This window comes from Mesoplodon densirostris, chromosome 15 (assembly GCF_025265405.1).
Source record: "Mesoplodon densirostris isolate mMesDen1 chromosome 15, mMesDen1 primary haplotype, whole genome shotgun sequence".
Lineage (NCBI taxonomy): Eukaryota > Metazoa > Chordata > Mammalia > Artiodactyla > Ziphiidae > Mesoplodon > Mesoplodon densirostris.
In genome coordinates this window covers 41354687-41378516 of record NC_082675.1, presented here as the reverse complement: position 1 = coordinate 41378516, position 23830 = coordinate 41354687, and the positions used below count along the sequence as shown (strand labels likewise).

Here is a 23830-nt window from a genome sequence, read left to right as displayed (position 1 = left end):
CATGAGGGTTTATTTCTCAAATTTTTCAAATTATGATTGAATGTTAAACATGTATTTCCTGTTTCCAAATTAATGTTAAGGCATAAGTGTATATAAAAATCATGTGCCTTTCAGGGTTTTCCCTGGTGGCGCAGTGGTTGAGAGGCCGCCTGCTGACGCAGGGGACACGGGTTCGTGCCCCGGTCCAGGAGGATCCCACATGCTGCGGAGCAGCTGGGCCCGTGAGCCATGGCCACTGAGCCTGTGCATCTGGAGCCTGTGCTCTGCAACAGGAGAGGCCACAACAGTGAGAGGCCCATGTACCGCAAAAAAAAAAAAAAAAAAGCATTTCTAAGCATTTATGATATACTTAAAATATTTTCGTATTTTAGTCTTTGAAATTAATCAAAGGTTCAAAGGTCTAAGAAATATGAAAATGACTAATCTGTATAAGAACTCTGAGAAGACCAGAGGGCAGACAGTAGAAGCAAGAAGAACTACAATCCTGCAGCCTGTGGAACAAAAACCACATTCACAGAAAGATAGACAAGATAAAAAGGCAGAGGGCTATGTACCAGATGAAGGAACAAAATAAAACCCCAGAAAAACAACTAAATGAAGTGGAGATAGGCAACCTTCCAGAAAAAAAATTCAGAATTATGATAGTGAAGATGATCCAGGATCTCAGAAAAAGAAAGGAGGCAAAGATCGAGAAGATGCAAGAAATGTTTAATCAAGACCTAGAAGAATTAAAGAACAAACACCTAGAAGAATTAAAGAACAAACAAACAGAAGTGAACAATACAATAACTGAAATGAAAAATACACTAGAAGGAATCAATAGCAGAATAACTGAGGCAGAAGAACGGATAAGTGACCTGGAAGACAGAATGGTGGAATTCACTGCCGCAGAACAGAGTAAAGAAAAAAGAATGAAAAGAAGTGAAGACAGCGTAAGAGACCTCTGGGACAACATTAAACACAACAACATTTGCACTATAGGGGTCCCAGAGGGAGAAGAGAGAGAGAGAAAGGACCCGAGAAAATATTTGAAGAGATTATAGTTGAAAACTTCCCTAACATGGGAAAGGAAATAGCCACCCAAGTCCAGGAAGTGCAGAGAGTCCCAGGCAGGATATACCCAAGGAGAAACATGCTGAGACACATAGTAATCAAACTGACAAAAAATAATGACAAAGGAAAATTATTAAAAGCAACAGGGGAAAAATGACAAATAACATACAACGGAACTCCCATAAGGTTTACAGCTGATTTCTCAGCAGAAACTCTACAAGCCAAAAGGGAGAGGCAGGACATATTTAAAGTAATGAAAGGGAAGGACCTACAACCAAGATTACTCTACCCAGCAAGGATCTCATTCACCTTCGACGGAGAAATCAAAAGCTCTACAGATGAGCAAAAGCTAAGAGAATTCAGCACCACCAAACCAGCTCTACCACAAATGCTAAAGGAACGTCTCTAAGTGGGAAACACAAGAGAAGAAAAGGACCTACAAAAACAAACCCATAACAATTAAGAAAATGGTCACAGGAACATGCATGTCAATAATTACCTTAAACGTGAATGGATAAAATGCTCCAACCAAAAGACACAGGCTCGCTGAATGGATACAAAATCAAGACCCATATATATGCCGTCTACAAGAGACCCGCTTCAGACCTAGGGACACATACAGACTGAAAGTGAGTGGATGGAAAAAGATATTCCATGCAAATGGAAATCAAAAGAAAGCTGGAGTAGCAATATTCATATCAGATAAAATAGACTTTAAAATAAAGAATGTTACAAGAGACAAGGAAGGACACTACATAATAATCAAGGGATCAATCCAAGAAGAAGATACAACAATTATAAATATATATGCACCCAACATAGCACCTCAGTACATAAGGCAACTGCTAACAGCTATAAAAGAGGAAATCAACAGTAACACAATAATAGTGGGGGACTTTAACACCTCATTTACACCAATGGACAGATCATCCAAACAGAAAATTAATAAGGAAACACAAGCTTTAAATGACACAGTAGACCAGATATATTTAATTGATAGTCATAGGACATTCCATCCAAAAAGAGCAGATTACAGTTTCTTCTCAAGTGGGCACAGAACATTCCCCAGGAAAGATCACATCTTGGGCCACAAATCAAGCCTTGGTAAATTTAAGAAAATTGAAATCATATCAAACATCTTTTCTGACTACAGTGCTTTGAGATTACAAATAAATTACACGGAAAAAAACATAGAAAAACACAAACACTTGGAAGCTAAACAATACGTTACTAAGTAACCAAGAGATCACTGAAGAAATCAAAGATGAAATCAAACAATACCTAGAGACAAATGACAACAAAAACACGATGATCCAAACCTATGGGATGCAGCAAAAGCAGTTCTAAAAGGGAATTTTATAGCAATACAAGCCTACCTCAAGAAACAAAAAAAAAACCCTCAAACAATCTAACCTTACACCTAAAGGAACTAGAGAAGAACAAACAAAACCCAAAGTTAGCAGAAGGAAAGAAATCATAAAGGTCAGAGCAGAAATAAATGGAATAGAAACAAAGAAAACAATAGCAAAGATCAATAAAACTAAAACCTGGTTCTTTGAGAAGATAAACAAAATTGATAAACCATTAGCCAGACTCATCAAGAAAGAGGGAGAGGACTCAAATCAATAAAATTAGAAATGAAAAAGGAGAAGTTACAGTAGACACCGCAGAAATACAAAGCATACTAAGAGACTACTATAAGCACCTCTATGCCAATAAAATGGATAACCTGGAAGAAATGGACAAACTCTTAGAAAGGTATAAACTTCCAAAACTGAACCAGGAAGAAATAAAAAATATGAACAGACCAATCACAAGTAAGGAAATTGAAACTGTGATTGAAAATCTTCCAAGAGACAAAAGTCCAGGGCCAGATGGCTTCACAGTTGAATTCTATCAAACATTTAGAGAAGAGCTAACACCCATCCTTCTCAAACTCTCCAAAAAATTGCAGAGGAGGGAACACTCCCAAACTCATTCTGTGAGGCCACCATCATCCTGATAGCAAAACCAGACAAAGATACTACAAACAGAAAATTACAGACTAATATCACTGATGAATATAGGTGCAAAAATCCTCAACAAAATACTAGCAAACAGATTCCAACAAAACATTAAAAGAAGCATACACCACGATCAAGTGGGATTTATCCCAGGGATGCAGGGGTTCTTCAGTATACACAAATCAATCAATGTGATACACCATATTAATGAATTGAAGAATAAAAACCATATGATCATCTCAATAGATGCAGAAAAAGCTTTTGACAAAATTCAACACCCATTTATGATAAAAACTCTCCAGAAAGTGGGCATAGAGGGAACCCACCTCAACATAATAAAGGCCATATATGAGAAACCCACAGCAAACATCATTCTCAATGGTGAAAAACTGAAAGTGTTTCCTCTAAGATCAGGAACAAGACAAGGATGTCCACTCTCACCACTATATTTCAGCATAGTTCTGGAAGTCTTAGCCACGGCAATCAGAGAAGAAAAAGAAATAAAAGGAATAAAAATTGGAAAAGAAGAAGTAAAACTGTCACTGTTTGCAGATGACATGATACTATACATAGAGAATCCTAAAGATGCCACCAGAAAACTACTAGAGCTAATCAATGAGTTTGGTAAAGTTGCAGTATACAAAATTAATGCACAGAAATCTCTTGCATTCCTATACACTAATGATGAAACATCTGAAAGAGAAATTAAGGAAACACTCGCATTTAGCATTGCAACACAAAGAATAAAATACCTAGGGATAAACGTACCTAGGGAGACAAAAGACCTGTATGCAGAAAACTATAAAACACTGATGAAAGAAATTAAAGATGATTCAAACAGATGGAGAATCAATATTGTGAAAATGACTATACTACCCAAAGCAATCTACAGATTCAATACAATCCCTATCAAATTACCAATGGCATTTTTTGCAGAACTAGAACAAAAAATTTTAAAATTTGTATGGAGACACAAAAGACCCCAAATAGCCAAAGCAGTCTTGAGGGAAAAAGACGGAGCTGGAGGAATCAGACTCCCTGACTTCAGACTATACTACAAAGCTACAGTAATCAAGACAGTATGGTACTGGCAGAAAAACAGAAATAAAGATCAATGGAACAGGATAGAAAGCCCATAGATAAACCCACGCACCTATGGTCAACTAATCTATGACAAAGGAGGCAAGGATATACATGGAGAAAAGATAGTCTCTTCAATAAGTGGTGCTGGGAAAACTGGACAGCTACATGTAAAAGAATGAAATTAGAACACTCCCTAACACCATACACAAAAATAAACTCAAAATGGATTAGAGGCCTAAATGTAAGACTGGGCACTATAAAACTGTTAGAGGAAAACATAGGAAAAACATGTTTGAGGGGCTTCCCTGGTGGCGCAGTGGTTGAGTCCGCCTGCTGATGCAGGGGATATGGGTTCGTGCCCCAGTCCGGGAAGATCCCACATGCCGCGGAGTGGCTGGGCCTGTGAGCCATGGCTGCTGAGCCTGCGTGTCTGGAGCCTGTGCTCCTCAGCGGGAGAGGCCACAACAGTGAGAGGCCCGCGTACCGCAAAAAAAAAAAAAAAAAAAAAAAAAACAGTTTGCCATAAATCACAGCAAGATCTTTTTTGATCCACCTCCTAGAGTAATGGAAATAAAAACAAAAATAAACAAATGGGACCTAATGAAACTTAAAAGCTTTTGCAAAGCAAAGGAAACTACAAACAAGATGAAAAGACAACCCTCAGAATGGGAGAAAATATTTGCAAACGAATCAACGGACACAGAATTAATCTCCAAAATATATTAACAGTTCATGCAGCTCAATATTAAAAAAACAAACAACCCAATGCAAAAATGGGCGTAAGACTTAAATAGACATTTCTCCAAAGAAGGCATACAGATGGCCAAGAAGCACATGAAAAGCTGCTCAGCATCACTAATTATTAGAGAAATGCAAATCAAAACTACAGTGAGGTATCATCTCACACCAGTTAGAATGGGCGTCATTAGAAAATCTACAAACAACAAATGATGGAGAGGGTGTGGAGAAAAGGGAACCCTCTTGCACTGTTGGTGGGAAGGTAAATTGATACAGCCACTATGGAGAACAGTATGAAGGTTCCTTAAAAAACTAAAAATAGAATTACCGTATGACCCAGTAATACCACTACTGAACATATAACCAGAGAAAACCATAATTCAAAAAGAGGCATGTACCACAATGTTCATTGCAGCACTATTTACAATAGCCAGGTCATGGAAGCAACCTAAATGCCCATCGCCAGACGAATGGATAAAGAAGATGTGGTACATATATACAATGGAATATTATTCAGCCATAAAAGGGAACGAAACTGGGTCATTTATAGAGACGTGGATGCATCTAGAGACTGTCATACAGAGTGAAGTTAAGTCAGAAAGAGAAAAACAAATATCGTATATTAACGCATAGATGTGGAACCTAGAAAAATGGTACAGATGAACCCGTTTGCAGGGCAGAAATTGAGACACAGATGTAGAGAACAAACGTATGGACACCAGGGGGGAACGCGGTGGGGTGGTGGTAGTGGTGGTGGGATGAACTGGGAGATTGGGATTGACATGTATACACTAATATGTATAAAATGGATAACTAATAAGAACCTGCTGTATAAAAAAATTTTTTTAATAAAAAATAAAGGTAATGCTCCCCCCCCAAAAAAAGAACTCTGAGAAGTTATAGAAGAAACACTGATAAAACCTTACAGAATAGATTAAATTAACTATGAAGTCAAAATGAAATGTTATGACAAAGACAGGCAAAGAACACTATAAAAAAATTAATAATGACAAAAAGAACAAAATGTCACCAGTCTAATAAAATGCAACTCATCAGTAAGGTATAATCTATATTAACTGCATAATAAAGGAATCACTCTGAGCACTTCAGTGTAAAATATTGAGCACAAGAGTTAAAAACATCAAACACAGAAATATATTTTATTCATAATTATTGACACGTACTAGTTCTGTGGATGTTACACCAGGTACATCAGGTTTAATCATACAGTCCTTTTGCATCTCTTAGCCTTTCTCTTTCTTCCATATTTTCTCACAGAGAAGTTTGAGATGATGTGGAAGTTGGGAGAAGGGGGCAGGAAGGAACAGGGAAAGCCATCCTTTCAACCCATTGCCTGTCCCTCACCCTGACATGTTCTGATTGCCGGGGCCTCTGAGATAACTTCATTGAGGACCTTTGAGAGCTGCAGTGACCTCCTTTTTCCTCCCTCATCTCACACTTCCTTCTTTTCTGGGATCAGGAATATAGAGTCTGGAAGTACACATGCCCTCTGCTCTTCTCTCTGGGGACCCTCAACCCCTGTCCTGCCAACTCAAACCCTAATTTGCCTGCCCAGTGACCATAACAGTTACCCACCCCAAGAAAAGAGGGCACAAGAGCTCTTTTTTTCTACTGTGTACTTTAGGGAATGATCTTAAAACGTGACGAGTTTTCATCACTGTAAAATAAAAAAGGGAAATTCACTTAAGACTGTAGCAAACACTGAACATAGAAAACCAAAATTCTTGAATTTCACAATCAACGTTATTTAAGATCTAAAAGTCAAAGAAGAGGTGATGACTAAGAAAAATATAGTGCTTTTGTGATTATGAGTTTACAAAAATATTACTGTCTATTTCTAATTATGCTGTTGTTATTCACCGGAATAATTTTCCACTGACTTCTAGGTTCCAGGTATTTTTTTTAAGTTTTCAAGTGTTACGATTTTCTGGATTTTTTCAGTAGAGTGGAAAGGGCAAGATGAAAGCCAGATTCATTTAGGTGAGAGCAAGACTGAAATTTACATAGGCACAAAGATTAAGAGGACGTTGACCGATTGTGTGATGGTATGGACTGCTTTTTCACACAAAATATTTTCAAGAAAGCCTTTTGAAAACGCTTGTGACACAGCGAATACAAAAAAGGATTGTCAAAGGAATTGAACCTCTGAAGCCAAAATGTGAACTCATACACAGCTGTTGCTGACAGACTGAGATCTGTGGGGGATATTGAATGAATAATTGTGAACAGAGAGTAGGGAGCCCAGCAAGTGGCAAAAACACCTAAGAGAATGGCCAGTGACTTGGCTAATTTCCTGCCTCTGCACAGCTCAAGATGTTCCCTTTGTTGAAGAACCCGGGAATCTGAATGGGAGAGGGAGCCCATTTTGGAAGCAGTTACACTATTTGGTTGGGCTATTAAGGAAAACGACCCTGCTCTTTCTTCTTGGTTTCTTGGAACGAAGGGATGCTGCTGCTTCCTCTGGGTTAGAAAAAGATGTCCTTGAAAACAGTCCACTCCTGAATGAGCATCCATAGCTACTGGAAGAGACAGAAGTGAATCTAGAGTGCCACCTACTGAGATTACCACACTTCCATAGGCTCCAGTAAATATACATGTTGAAATAAGCCATTAACAAGACTGGGATCATGAATTCCAAGAGTACCATGAGGGCAAGGATATACCATTCTGTAAAGAATCCAGGTTCACAATCCCCCTTCCCATTCTTCCAGGCCTCTGAAACTAGAATTATTGGCCCATGCACTAAGAAGGCCACTACCCAGACAGCCACAATCAGAACCACAATCTGCAAGATCCCAGTGTGTTGAGCTCTGTAAGATACCTAAAAGAAACCAAATAAGTTATTTTCAATACAATGAGCATATGTTGATTGCACAAAGCATACCACCGGCCCTCAGGAGTTTCAGGGATGTGCAAAGCGGGGATATTCACTGAATTTGGGTAACATGATCTGGGCCAGAGCAGAGGGTTCGATTTCGGTGGACCCTGGGCCGAGATGTAGACTTTCTTAGCAGTTCAAGGTTAAACCTCTGACACTATAGAAAATGTCAAGGTCAATATCTAAAATAAGAATGCAGTTTTCCTAGTCCACAGACACTAACCTGAACTGTTAACTGAAACTAAATGCCCATTTTCACGGTGTTATTTGGCGCGGGGGTGGGGTGGTACGCGGGCCTCTCACTGTTGTGGCCTCTCCCGTTGCGGAGCACAGGCTCTGGAGGCGCAGGCCCAGTGGCCATGGCTCACGGGCCCAGCCGCTCCGCGGCATGTGGGATCCTCCCGGACCAGGGCACGAACCCACGTCCCCTGCATCGGCAGGCAGACTCTCAACCACTGTGCCACCAGGGAAGCCTTTTCACGGTGTTTTTAACTTGCCAGCTGGATCATGAGCAGCAATTTTTTTTAATGAATTGGAATAATCAGGGGCAGAATGCGTCACACATCATAAAGATATGTATTGTTTGATGAAACTTTTGCTTTGGGAATATAGATGTACATAGAGAAAGAGAAATGTGTGTACTGAATCATAGTGTAAAATGCATTTATCACTGAAGTCACAGTCAGAGAAGTTTAAAAGACACTGGCTTTTCTAAATCCAGTATTTAGGGAGAATCTACTCTGCAGTTTATGCTGAGCCTTCAAGGTGGGGTCAAAAAGAGAACTCTTATGTTACTCCCACAAGATGACGCACAAAAAGAAAGTTTAAACCAGCTGTGGGGAGATACTACAGTGTTACTGAGCGTGACCAAATCATTTCTTTCTACAAACGTATCTACCCAACAAAAATGGTGCCAAAGCAGTGGTGGTCAGCCACTGGAGAGACATGGCTGTGGTGAGTGCCACGGTCTTTTTATAGGGGTGAAGAATGTTCTAAGTCCACTTGGTCACAAGGACAGGCTTCTGTAAGGGAAAATGAGATTCTATGAGGGAGGATTGCTCTTGGATCACAAGACCCATGACTTTTGATTGATTCTGAAATCTTCTATAAGAAATCTAAAGTGCCAACCACCCTGTATGAGGGATAAACGTATGACCCAAGACTTTCTTAAGGGGACCTAGAGCACACAACCTCTCTGGACACCTTTTAGATCAGTAAGATTCCTTCCAGCCCAAATATTCCATGTTTTTCTGCCTTTTGCACTCAAGGGAAAGGAAATGATTTACCAGTGAAGTTCCCTTTCACCATCTCTCAAGTGCTATTTTCTCTGTGAGTTTTCAAGTCTTGTTCTAAAGTGGTTTCTCATTTTTATTAAAGGGGTGTTAGAATGCCCAGCACTGTCTTTCTCTGATGGGTTGTACATGCTAGGAAGGGCTCACCAATTGGCTAGAGGTAAAAGGAGGCTGGTTTTAAAAAAAAAAAGTTATTTTTAAAAACTGCAGGGAAGTGGGGTTTTCTTTTTCTTTTTTTTTCTTTTTCCAAATTACTGGTATTTCTGAGGCTAAGCTAAAATGCATATGGTGCTGACCACAAGCTCCCATGTACAATACATTTTTTTGCCTTCTGCTTCTCATACCACTAATTAATACTTGCACTAAATCTAATGATTATGAAGATGGTAACAATACCCAGGTGGTCATAAAACTGCATTTAGTTTTTTAATTGCTCTGTTCAGCCTTTGTAATCATATGATGCAATATGCTGGAAAGTAATCTCTTTTCTATTATGCACAAGGTCAAATGGGATCATGGACATCCAAGGGAATTGAGAAGATGATGCCAATCTCTTCATCTCTGGGTAGCATTTTTAACAGATAACAGTTCAAGCATTGCTTAACTCCAGGCCCATGCCTCCCGGAAATTCATGAGTGGCCCACTTCTCACCCACTACAGACTATGTCCATTGTTCAGGATGCTGTCTCTTACCCTGCTTCATTCCCCTCCCCAGTAAGATATCCAAACATCCTGTCAGTCCGGTTCTTTTGTGAGGCAGAGCGACCCCTGGCACTTGCTGGTGTTACTAATGGGATGGGATCGCAGAGCCCTTCTAAGTGCCTGTCTTGCACTGCCAGCTGCATCGAGCCTTCCTTCCCCAAACTGTTGTCAGATTTCTATTTCCCAAGCCCAGCCTGCCGCCTTCCCCTATGACACTGTCTCCTCTACTTTTAGCTACAGCAAGAGCTCAATTCCGCATGATCGCTTCCTATGAGCTCCTGTGGTCTTTAAAGGCTTCCTTCTGGCTTCATACAGCTGTGCTGGAACTCAGCCAACAGAGGTGCGAGTGCTGCCTGAGCACCCCCGTGAGCATTCGTACACTCATGCATGGAGCACTTTTTACACTTGACTCTGTGCTGGGTACCAGGGACCCGGATCCAGCTGACCTGGCCCTCACCAAGTTTACAGCCTCCATTGCCAGGGGGATTTCTCAGGGCAAGACCAAGAAACAAGCCCACCCATTTTCTCTCTGGACATCACCCCTCAACTCTCTGTAACTTCTAAGCCCTTTTTCTAACTGGGCAAGCCATCCCTTACCCTAACACAAAGCTGAGGTTGACTCAAGAGCTTGGAAGTTCAGTGAAGAAATGTCCCAGTGAACACTAACTAGGAACACTCAGTGAAGATTAAAAAGAAAACCCAGAAAGAAAGGAAAAATTTAAAGTACAAATTAAAGATTTAGTTAAAGAAAGATCATTAATTAGAGCACTGCTTTTCAAACATTTTGACTGTGACCTAAAGTAAGAAATTCATTTTATACCCTAATGAAGTATACAAAAGTATTCATAAAACAATACTTACCTTTATTATGTACAAGGTACTCTGATATTTTATACTCTAACTTGTTAAGTTCTATTGTACTTCTTTCCATATTTTTTCATTCTATGAAAAAGTGACATAATAACCCACTGAACTGATTTCATGACTCAATAATGGATTACTATCAGTTTGAAAAATCTGAGATTATAGGCTTCTGGATTGCTAATCCAAACTGATCTGTACTCTCTCCAGAGTTCGTCCAGTACAAACTGCAGTGGACTCTGGTGCCAATAAAGTACTCAATGTCAAGTGTCTGGCTGTCCCACCACATCCATTCTCTACTTCTTCCTGGCCATATGGCAGCTCAGCTAGAGGCCACACTTCCCAGCTTCCCTTGCAGTAAGGTAAGACCACATGACAAAATTTCACCAGTGAAAGGTGAGTGGAAATGATTGTGTGATTCTGCACTACTTGGTTAAAAGAAAATCCCTTACCCTGGACTTCTGCCTTTTGCCCTTCCTTTCTAGAACTTGGAGTGACAACAACATGACTTGGAGTGTGCAGAGGAGGTTAATGACTTAGGGTGGGTGGGGGTCAGCAAACCACTGTCCATGGAGCAAGTGTGGCCCACCACCTGTTTGGATAATAAAGTTTTATTTGAGCAGTAGCAACAGACACCATAGGTCCCTGCTCTAGAGGGTACAGAGCCTGGGTCCCTGGGTGAGTTCCTGGAGCAGAGCCTTCCCATCTTCCTGAACTGTTCTATGAGAGAAAAGTTACCTTCTGTCTTGTTTGGTCTCAGCATTTTGGAGTCTCTTTGTTACAGCAGTTTATCCTTGCCTTGTCCAGTGCGCCCTCCCGATCTTGTCTGCCTCCAAGCTGCACACCTCTCCCAGGACAGAACTGTCACTGTCCTCTCAATGCCTCCAGCACCACACTTAGTCCCTTTGTTTATGGATCTGTCTCCACATTAGACTGTTATGCTTCTGAAAAAGAAAGACTCTGGAGATTCAGTTTTGTGTCCTTAGCAAAATCCCTGTCACACAGTCGTTTCCCACACATTTGGGTCCCTGGGACTCAGGAGTGAAGGAAGTTTCCCATCTAGGTCTCAAAGACTTCAGATCACTGTCCATGTTTCTGTGGCCTCTTCCCATCCCTCATCCTTATTAACATCAACCTTATTCTCTCCTTTATTCTACTGCTGATAAATTTAGCTTAAGAACTGTCATGAACTAGTTGGTGAGACTGTTCTAAATCTTGGGTAAGTTCAGACTTTCTTGGCATGGGTCCTAAACTGGCACTGGTTAGTTTCTGGTTAGTGCCACTGTATAACCTATAGCTTCCCTGTATACTGTCTTTTCCTTTGGTCATTCAAAATTAATTTTCTCATGACATTCAGAAGTCTGGGACTCTTTCTAATAACTCACCAAATTCCATCCTGAAGAAAACATTCAGGTCTCAAGTTGTCTAAGGAGTTGAACAGATAAACCTACTGTGAGACTCATGCATATCCAATCTACTATTTACCACTTCTCACAACTTGCCTTGGATTTTGGTGGACACCTTCCCATTTTAGTGGTACATAAGGGAGTGACCTAACCAAATCACACAAAAAATGTTCACTAAACATCAATGAAAACTTAGTGCTAGATAACAAAAGGGTAACAGGCTTCTCTAAGTTTTGCCAATTAAACAAAAAATTTTTTTGCTTGGGGACCCAAAATTTACAAGTATATAATCTTCTAAGGAGGATAAATTAATATTTTGACTTACAACATTTGAGACTGACTGGTATTGATCAAAGCTGATGAGTAGGGCCTCCCTGGTGGCGCAAGTGGTTGAGAGTCCGCCTGCCGATGCAGGGGATACGGGTTCGTGCCCCGGTCTGGGAGGATCCCATATGCCGCGGAGCGGCTGGGCCCGTGAGCCATGGCCGCTGAGCCTGCGCGTCCGGAGCCTGTGCTCCGCAACGGGGGAGGCCACAACAGTGAGAGGCCCGCATACCGCAAAAAAAAAAAAAAAAAAAAAAAAAAAAGCTGATGAGTACAATGTTATACACAGATGTTGTGCACAAAAGATAGTCAATAGTGAGCCAAAATGCACAGATGTTATCTTCAAACTTCCAGTCGAACAGCCTGTGAAGGATGTACAAAGGAATGGAGATCACACCTGTACGGGGGAAGAAATGAGGGTAAAGAAAAATAGCACATATCAATGAATACGAAGAGACATAGGAACACAACACAATGAACTATCTGAACTGGCCAAAAAGAGCTTGATTATAATTTAGAAATTCATGGTATTTCATCAACAAACTCAGGACTGATCTCATATACATTCTTTAAATACCATTTTTAAAATAGCTGTCACAAACATCGTACCTTCAATGGCTTCTTATTACTTTCCAAATTAAGTTCAGGTCCCAGCAGGTATTTCCAGCCATATACAGCACACATCATCTTTGTGTTCATGATCCAACCCAAACAGGATGGGCCACCCTTCCCCCAAACACATCTCACATTGTCACATCTCTTTGCCTTTGCCAACAACATTCTTTCTTCCTAGAATATCCTCCTCTCTTCTACGGAGAAGTCTATTTAATTCCTTCTAATTCTTCACTTAGTTTAAAAAGTGACATCCTCCTTATCATCTTTCCTGGAACTTCCTGGGTAGAAGTGACCCCTCTGTCACCTGCCCTCTCCTGGCACTTCACTCATCTCTCCCCCTCTCATGTACAAATATATCCTACTTTATATTGTTGTCATATGTTAACTTGTTTCTCCTGAGGACTGGGACTGTGTGGGAAGTCGATCTTTGTATTTTTCACAACATCCAGGGTTGACCAATGGCTCGCACATTTAACTCAAGGAAATTAATAACAGCTAATAGGTATTGTGCAATTACCAGATGCCGGACATTGTGCTATGTATATTACATATATCATCTCATTTAACTTTCATAGAAACTTTGTGAAGTAGGCACCATGCTGAGTTAGCAGATAAGGAATCTGAAATTCAAAAAGGAGACATAATTAGCCCAAGTAAGGGAAAAATTGGATTTGAAACCAAGCAATATGATTTCATAACCCCTGACTTTAACTGCTACCCTTCAGCAAATGAACAAATACCTGAGTGATTCAACTCAGCACAGAAACTGCTTCATTGTGGAAAATGACTGAACTGGGTTCCTTTTCCTTTAGCCTTATAGGGGTTTTCAGTTGTATTGACATTTCAGACAGGTGGTCTACTCACTAAGAAAATAACCTATTAAGTGGAAGCTCGGCTGAAATCTTATTTTGTTGGATATCTTCATATTTTATGAAGGCACTTGGCAGGAATTCCCATTTTCCATATGAGAACCAAGTTAGCCTATCATGAAGAACAATAGTAAAGATAAAAGAAAAGGAAAGGGAAGATTGAAGGAAACCCTGCATTCTCCCAAAACAAGATGACATGAGCACCCCAATGTTCATTGCAGCACTATTTACAATAGCCAGGTCATGGAAGCAACCTAAATGCCCATCAACAGACGAATGGATAAAGAAGATGTGGTACATATATACAATGGAATATTACTCAGCCATAAAAAGGAATGAAATTGGGTCATTTGTAGAGATGTGGATGCACCTAGACTGTCATACAAAGTGAAGTAAATCAGAAAGAGAAAAACAAATATCGTATATTAATGCATATATGTGGAATCTAGAAAAGTGGTACAGATGAACTGGTTTGCAAGGCAGAAATAGAGACACAGATGTAGAGAACAAACGTATGGACACCAGTGGGGGAAAGCAGGGCGGGGGCGCTGGTGGCGGGATGGATTGGGAGATTGGGATTGACATATATACACTAAATATGTATAAAATACATAACCAATAAGAACTTGCTGTATAAAAAATAAATAAATAAAATAAAAAATTTAAATATATATTTTAAAGATAATTATTGTAAAAAAAAAAAAAGAGACATGACACCATGAAACTCTTAGAAGAAAACACAGGCAAAACGTTCTATGACATAAATCATACCAATCATTTTTCTTAGGTCAGTCTCCCAAGGCAATAGAAATAAAAACAAAAATAAACAAATGGAACCTAATCAAACTTATGAGCTGCTGTACAGCAATGAAACCATACACAAAATGAAAAGACAACCTACAGACTGGGAGAAGATATTTGCAAATGATGTGACCGACATGGGCTCAATTTCCAAAATATACAAACAGCTCATACAACTCAATAACAAAAAAACACAACCCAATCAAAAATGGACAGAAGACCTAAATAGACATTTCTCCAAAGAAGACATAGAGATGGCCAACAGGTACATGAAAGGATGCTCAACATTGCTAATTATTAGAGAAATGCAAATCAAAACAACAATGAGGTACTACCTCACACCAGTCAGAATGACCATCATTAAAAAGTCTACAAATAACAAATACTGAAGAGGGTGTGGAGAAAAGAGAACCCTCTTACACTGTTGGTGGGAATGTAAATTGGTACAGCCACTATGGAAAACAGTATGGAGGTTCCTCAAAAAACTTAAAATAGAGTTGCCATATGATCCTGCAATCCCAATCCTGGGCATATATCCAGACAAAACTATAATTCGAAAAGATACATGCACCCAATACTCATTGAAGCACTATTTACAATAGGCAAGCGAGGGAAACAACCTAAAAAAAAAAAAAAATGACATGAGGATATAAAGGTGTTTTATTTATTTATTTTTGCGGTACGTGGGCCTTTCACTGTTGTGGCCTCTCCGTTGCGGAGCACAGGCTCCGGATGCGCAGGCTCAGCGGCCATGGCTCACGGGCCCAGCCGCTCCGCGGCATGCGGGACCCTCCCAGACCGGGGTACGAACCCATGTCCCCTGCATCGGCAGGCGGACTCCCAACCACCGCGCCACCAGGGAAGCCCAAAGGTGTTGTTTTAGAACCAGTGTAAGGAAATGCAGAACTTAGTGTCCTGTACCTAGATTTACATACAAATATGACAGACAAGACACCATCGAGAAGAAGAGTTGTGTGGTCAGTTCTTACCTGTAGTTCAAATTGCCTGCTTGTTTTACATTTTAACTGTATGTGTATGTATGTATATGTGTGTGTGTGTGTGTGTGTGTGTGTATATATATCTTGTAGGATTCTAAACATTTCTGGCATATTTTATTTTTTTAATTGAAGTATAGTTGATTTACAGTATTGTGTTAGTTTCAGGTGTACACCATAGTGATTCAGTGTTTTCGAAGATTATACTCCATTATAGGTTATTACAAGATAATGGGTGTAATTCTCTAAGCTTCCTTATGGTGCCTTCCATCTCAAAGGGGTGTGTGTGTATGTGTGTGTGTGTGTGTGTGCATCCGTGGTATCTCAGGATCACCTGAGATAAATCAAAGTATCTTCAAAACAGAGAAATTTATTATATTTTGGCTCGGAGTTGTGGCTTCCAATGTTCCCTACAGGAGCATTTTCCACATACACACTCATTTCCTCTCCTGGATGAGAAAGAAGAGCGGGATGCCACCAATCATTTGCATTACAATTGCCATTGTCTATTTGTTGATAATGTTTTTCACAACCTTTCTGAATTAGATAAAAGAGAAAGGTGTGTTCAAAACCTCTGGAGCTGCTTGAAGTAACAGTTAACTGAAAACAGGCTCAAGTCTACTCCTTTTGTTTTAATGAAACCCTGCTGTCACCTTGAGTTCTTTGGGATGGTTTAATACAAACGTCACGCTCAGTTCCTCTGTCTTGTTGAGTGGTTTTGCGGCTCCTTCCAAAGGAGTTTCAGAACCTGAAACCATGAACCTGAAATACATCTGTGATATACCCACTCCTAGGTGTTTCCATAACTTCCACTCTGGAGTCATGCTTCTGGGTCAAATAGACTTGATAAGAAAAACTAATAGCCAGGTCCTTGAAAAGAGCCATAAGTCTTTGGCATGACCAATTGTGGCGGCAGGAAGGTAGGGGAGTGAGGGAAAACAAACTATATTAAAAGAAGATGGTGAAGCAAATAAAAAGGAAGTGAAGGAACCAGGGGGAGGAGAGAAGAAACCCTCTGCTACTCCCTCCACCCCTAGCTCACTCTGCTCCACCCTATCTGGCGTCAAATACACCGTACACACACCCTCAGATTCTTGCATGGGTTTCCTGGGCATGAACCACTCTTCCCTCAGAGGCTCCTTTTGTTTACTCCAATGCGTCTTCCTCAGTGAGCCCTACCCCTGAGGTTTACATTGCAACCTCTACCTCTAACACATTTCCTCCCTGCTATTATGTTTTTCTCAGTAGCAATGATCAACCTCTAATGCTATGTAGTTTTATTTACTTATTTATACTGTTTACTTTCCTCTCCCCGCCCCTGCTCCCAGGAAAAATACAAGCACCACGAGGGTAAGGATTTTTGTCTGTTTTTTCACTGATATATCCCCAACACCTAAATGGGTACCTGGTTCAAAATAAATCAGTATGGGATGAATGAATAGACGAGGATGGGAAAGCCCAGTCTGTGTAAAAATTGTCACCAGTCCAGTATCGCCCCTTCTTTCTGAAGCCAGTTAAGAAGCTGCATCTTCCATGAGAAAATGATAATCTAAAGGTCAGGGGAGGGACTTCCCTTGTGGTCCAGTGGTTAAGACTCCATGCTTCCACTGCAGGGGGCGAGGGTTTGATCCCTGGTGGGGGAACTAAAATCCCACATGCCATGCCAAGTGGCACAGTCAAAAAAAAAAGGTTGGGGGAGCTAAAAGCCCCAATGAATTCTTTGGGCCAACAGAGGAGTATGTAGATAACAGTGATTGTATAGAGGGTATTATGGACTAAATGTTTGTGACCCCCCCACCAAAAGTCATATGTTGAAATCCAAACCCCAGGGTGATAGGACCTATAAGGAGGTAATTAAAGTTAAATTAGGTCGTAAGGGTAGAGCCCTAATCCAACAGGATTAGTGTCCTTATAAGAAGAAACACCAGAGAGCTCACTTGCTAGCTCTGTCTCCAGGCCATATGAGGGTGAAGCAAGAAGGCAGCCATCTACAACCCAGGGAGGGAGCCCTCACCAGGAACCAAATCATCTGGCACCTAGATCTGGGATTTCCCAGGCTCCAGAACTGTGAGAAAGTAAATTGCTGTTAAGTCACCCAGACTGTGATTATTTTGTTGGGGCAGCCCAAGCTGACTAACACGGAGGGAAAGAGAAGAGTCCTGAAACAAGGCATGAAGGTACAGGCATACTTCATTGTATTGTGCTTCACTTTATTGCACTTCATGGATATTGCATATTTTACAAATTGAAGGTTCGTGGCAACCCTGCATCGAGCAAAGTCTATCGGCACTATTTTTTCCAACAGCATTTCCTTACTTTGTGTCTCTGTGTCACATTTGGTAATTCTCACAATATTTTTAATTTTTTTATTATTATATTTGTTATGGTGATCTTTGATGTTACTATTTTAATTGTTTTGGAGCTCCACGAACTGTGCCCATGTAAGATGGTGAACTTAATAAGTGTCATGTATATTCTGACTGCTCCACCACCCTGCCATTTCCCAGTCTCTGTCCTCTCCTCAGGTTTCACTATTCCCTGAGACACAACAATATTGAAATTAAGCCAATTAATAACCCTAAAATGACCTCTAAGTATTCAAGTGAAAGGAAGAGTCAATGGATGCGGCAATTGTCACTGTTGTCTTATTTTAAGAAATTGCCACCAGGCACCCCAGCTTTCAGCAGCCACCACCCTGATCAGTCAGCATACATCACCATCGAGGCAAGACCTTCCATGAGCAAAAAGATTATGATCCAATGAAGGCTCAGATGCTCGTTAGCATTTTCTAGCAATAGAGTATTTTTTAATTAAGGTATGTACATTGTTTTTTTAGACATAATGCTTTTGCACACTTAGTAGACTATACCTATACCTTTTATATGCACTGGGAAACCAACAAATTCATGTGACTCTACTTTGATACTTGTTTTATTGCAGTGGTCTGGAACAGGACCCACAGTACCTCTGAGTTATGCCTGTACTAAAGATAAACTTTGCCATCCTAAAAATGTGGTTCAGACTCTGTCATCAGCAACCACCTTTTGCCCTTGAAGATCCTGTCTGGATCATCCATCACATGCTTATGTAGGCCATACATGCCCACACAAATGTAGATGTGAAAAAGGTACCCACAGATGGAAACATCAGTTATGTGATACCAATTTTATAGATATCAATAAAGATATAAGTAGTATTTTTTTCTGGAATAGTGTATAGATGACATATATCAGTGTAGCTAGTACTGGAATTTTCCCTCAATAAGTCTTTGCTTTTCAACTACATTCAGCCTGGGAAGCTTCTCAGGTGCCACAAATTTAAATTCTCAACAGGAGGGCAGTTCAGAAACCTGTGAAAAGAGGACATTCAGCCAGAAAGCCCACCATACCGAGCCCATGTTATCCTCTCATCTGCACTGGCATCGCCACATGGTTCTGGAGCTCTGGGTCTCATGACCCCTAATATTAAGAATTGCTATCTTCTAGCTACAGAAAATCTCTCACAAGTTCTGACCTGGTCCACTGCTACCACCATGAAGTCCAACAGGCTCAGAGCTGAAAGATACACTTTTGACCATGGCAAAGGAGAAAGAAGAGCGTTGACACAAAACTCAAATCTTGTTACAAAATGCTCTCAGAGACTGCTAAGTCTTATGCTGTCATGGTGAATATTGTGTTAGAAAGTGGACCTCTGGATGAAGCTGGCAGGGGTCAGGGGAAACATGAAGGATGAGACCGGCAGATTAAGAGAGATTCTGGCCTGTGTCCAGTCACTCTCATCTGGAGCAAAGCCATTTCTCTTCCCATCCACCTGCAGATGGAGGGAGGCCACCAGGACTGCTGAATCATCACATCTGCAGGGACATTTCTCAAAGACAAACCACATCTTTATGTTGTGGTGCTCAAGCCCACGATGGTGGGGCTGCCATGATGCTGGCATTGGGCCTTACACAGAGGCACTCTGTTCTTGTCTAGAACCATCTTCATTCGAAAGTTTCAGGCCTCAGGCTCTCTCAGTTGGATATAGTTTTACCCCATCCCTCCTGACCACCAGGTATTCAGGGCCTCTCTCCCTTTGGGGTAGTCAAAATACATTTTCCACTTTAAGCGCTGAATGTCACCTAAAAGTTGTACAGTTCTGTGAAGAAGCAGGAGAGGGATACATATATTTATAATAGAATATTCTCTGTTCACATAAATACACTCGTATGTATATCTGTGTTTATGTGAGCATAGAGAATGATGTGGAGGGACCTACATCAAGTTGTTAATGTTGGTTACCTGGAGGGGCAGAACTGAGGAGAGAAATGGGGAGATGGTTGCATTTTTTAATAGTTCTATATTGGCTACCCACTTCTTTCTGTGACCCTATAATTTCTATACCAGAATTCCTAAGTCAATCTCTCCAACTAGAAGTTTCCTCCAAAACTTTTATCATTGCAATATCAGAAGCAGAAGCTGCTTTCACAAATGCTCCCTAATTCTGTGAATAGTGTCATACTCTTGCCCCCAGAACTCAGTCTTCAACACATCTTCCTCTTTCTCCTGCCTGACCCCGCCTTGCAGCTCTGCTTCCCAAACTTCTTTTCCACCCTCACCCTCACTCAGAGCCTCACTGCTGATTTCTGCCAAGGTCACTGCAGGATTCTCTCTGAAATGAAGCTGCCCTCTGCTCCAGCTTCTCCCACCGGCTACGTCTCTTCTGATGCCTCTGAGGTAAAGCTTCAACCCATTCAATCATTCACTTAAATCTCACATTGCCTGCTGAATAAACTCCAATCCAGACTCACACTAGTAGTCAAGGGCCTTCACTATATAGATTCCAACTACTCCAACCTCACCCTCAGCTGTTCTCATACAGCCCATTTGCACACTGGCCAGCCTGGAGCTCACACTTAGGAAGGTATACACGATGATTTTCAACCAGCATATCGTTGCTGATTCTTGGAATACTCTCTCCTCTCCATCTCTGCCTATGGAAATTCTACCCATCCTTTAAAGTTCATTTCAGAGGCCACTACCCACTAACCAAATGTGCTTTCTCCCTCCTCTGAGTGCCCACAGCACTGGGTGGGTCTTCATGGGTTCTCATATCAACATGTCCTGTTATAGTCATTTCTGAACTTCTCTTATCTACTCTACTGTATTGAAACCTTATTAAAGAAAGAGATTAACCTAGTCTTCTCAATACCTCCTCATTATCTAACTGTACTTGGTACCTAACAGTACTTACATGGTAGGTACTCTACTAACATTTGTGTACTTGGTTTGAGTTGACATTTATCTTCAGAGAGATCAAGAGTGAAAAGACTAACCATTTATTGAGCAGTCACTGTGTTCCAGGCAATAAACTAAGTATTCTATGAGTTTTGTTTCATTTTAATATAAATGCAAGCGTTTATATAGCTGTACACAATAACAGATTAAATTATACTAGAAGCTCCTATAAAACCATATCATCAGTTGACACTTCTGCATATTCACTCATTATGATAAGCATTGTTAAAAAATGATCATCAGGCAGTAAGAAATTATATAGTGCATGTTTTCAAAGAAAGATTACTTTGATTTCAGTGATCTCTTACAATTATTAACACTGTGGTTCCATATTATATGCAAGGGAGTTTAGTGTTGGGTGTACTTTACAGCATCCTATGCCATATTATAAAATAATATTATTAACTATACTATGTAACTGACCTGAACATCCTATTTTCTGATTGTGCCGATTACCAGCATATACATTATTTCCTATTACTCCAACACTGTGATATTAAAGAAACTATGCTTACTTAAAAAGGAATACTTATAAACCTAAACATACAAGGAAAATAGGTCCAAAAACAAATAACTCTTAGACTAAAGCAATACTGAACTTATTTTTATTCCATTAAAAGAAACAGTTTTCAGATGAAAATTCCCCTGCAAACCTGATTTACATATATATAACATGCCCATACAGTGCCGTATAGCCTCCCCTGAGTTTCAATCCTTAAACTTTTTGTTTTTAATAATCCCTTGAAATAAAAAAGCTTATTTTAAGGTTTCAGAAATGAATTATAATTGAAAAAGATTATCTTAAATAAAGATATGTAACTTACCAACAAAGAAGTCAGAAATGGCCAAGTTAAGGAAAAAGTAATTACTCCGATGTCTAAGGTTTTTGTCCACCACAAAAGCTAAAATTACCACAGCATTTCCTACCATTATAGCAAAAGCTAGTAAGCTCATTAAAAATGCTAAAGCAATGCTAGTTTCTGATGGTAAATCAGTTGTGTCATTAGTAGCTGGCATCATATCAAATGATGAAGAAACGTAATACAGCAAACTAAGCTGGAAAGACAATTCTGACAAGTGTGTTTTCCAATCGAATACCTAAAATATATAGTCTCCTACTCATAACAACAGTTTTTAGAATCTAATGCTGATTTCATAGTACTTCCTGATTCTTGATAAAGCAAACTTGTGTTAACAGTTTCCCTTTAACTGACACTGAGAAAGTATTTCCAAAAGACAGTGAAATGTTTTATCTTAAACATTTTGATGTGACTCATCCATCTCCTATTAATAGAGCAATATTATATAATATATATAAAATATAATTGATACACTATACAGGTAAGGAATTGGGATCAAATGAGAAGATACAGATCCAGTTAAATATTCCCGTCTGACCAAGATAGAACATCAGGGGCTGAATTCACCATCCCATCTGAAACAACGAAAAAACTGTACAAAATATATGCAACCATGGTTTTTGAGGCATGGACGTCAGGCAATGAAGGACAGTGATCCCTGAGAAGGGGAGAAAATGAGGTGAGCCCGCCCTGCAGTTGCCCCAGCTCACTGTCTTGAGAGAGTTTCCAGGACACAGAGCAGAGAGGGGCATCCAGGGGGAGCCCAGGAAATTCCCTGAGATGAGGAGGTAGAGCTGAGAGTCGGGCAGTACCAGACAGAACTCTGTGCTTCAGAGCTGCAAAGGGCCCTTCTCAAGTATTTACCAGGGTACTGACCAGCACAGTATGTGGGGAAATGTTCTCAGACAGGAAGAAGAACCACTCAAAAAGATTAGAAGGAACAATACGCAGGGGTCACAGGGGGCCAGTTACAGACTTTGTTCCCACCAGCCAGACTGACAAAACTCAATTCACGGGGCATTGGGTAATATATTCAGAAAGGTCTTGCCTCAGTAGTCAGAAATAGGTAGCCCTATACCAAATACTGCTTGGATCCTGCCTCACAAATCTTAAAAGCAAGATCTGAAAGGACCAAACCAGTTCCAAGTAACTTAATGGCAGCTCTGAACACAGCTCAAGAATATTTACAGAACATAAAAATATCCAGTCCCCAGCAAGGTAAAATGTATAATGTCTGGAATCCAATTAAGAATTATCAAAAAAAAGACACCAATTTTCTGGGCTTCCCTGGTAGCGCAGTGGTTGAGAGTCTGCCTGCCGATGCAGGGGACACGGGTTCGTGCCCTGGTCCGGGAAGATCCCACATGCCGCGGAGCGGCTGGGCCCGTGAGCCATGGCCACTGAGCCTGCGTGTCCGGAGCCTGTGCTCTGCAACGGGAGAGGCCACAACAGTGAGAGGCCCGCGTACCACACACACACACACAAAAAGTATTATCAGGCATGCCAAGAAGCAGGCAAATAAGACCCATAATGCAGAGAAAAATCAATCAGTTGAAACCACCCATAACTGACATAGATATTAGAATTAATAGATAAGGACATTAAAGCAGTTATTCTAACTGTATTCCATATTTTTAAACCGATATATAAAGAAATAAAATTATTTTTAAAAGACCCAAATCAAACTTCTAGAAATGAAAACTGAAATGTCTGAACTAAAAATACATTACAAAGGATTAATGACAAATCAGAAATTGCAGAAGAAAAGATTAGTGAATTTGAACATATAGCAAAGTAAACTACCCAAAATCAAAAACAGGGATAAAGGAGAATTTTTTTTTCAATTTAACAGAGCTTCAGGGGAGGGATAAATTGGAAGATTGGGATTGACATACACACTACTATATATAAAACAGATAACTAATAAGGACCTACTGTGTAGCACAGGGAACTCTACTCAGTACTCTGTAATGGCCTATATGGGAAAAGAATCTAAAAAAGAGTAGATATATGTATATGTATAATTGATTCACTTTGCTGTACACCTGAAACT

General features: G+C 40.3%; 1 protein-coding gene across 1 annotated transcript; it reads right to left on the bottom strand.

Annotated features, from left to right (window-relative positions):
- Nucleotides 1-6914: 6914 nt before the first annotated feature.
- Nucleotides 6915-21934, bottom strand: HRH4 (histamine receptor H4). Its single transcript, XM_060119647.1, is given in 5 exon segments — nt 6915-7281; nt 7283-7719; nt 12363-12407; nt 12637-12758; nt 21742-21934. Coding segments are annotated over 5 exon segments (1164 nt in total).
- Nucleotides 21935-23830: the final 1896 nt, after the last annotated feature.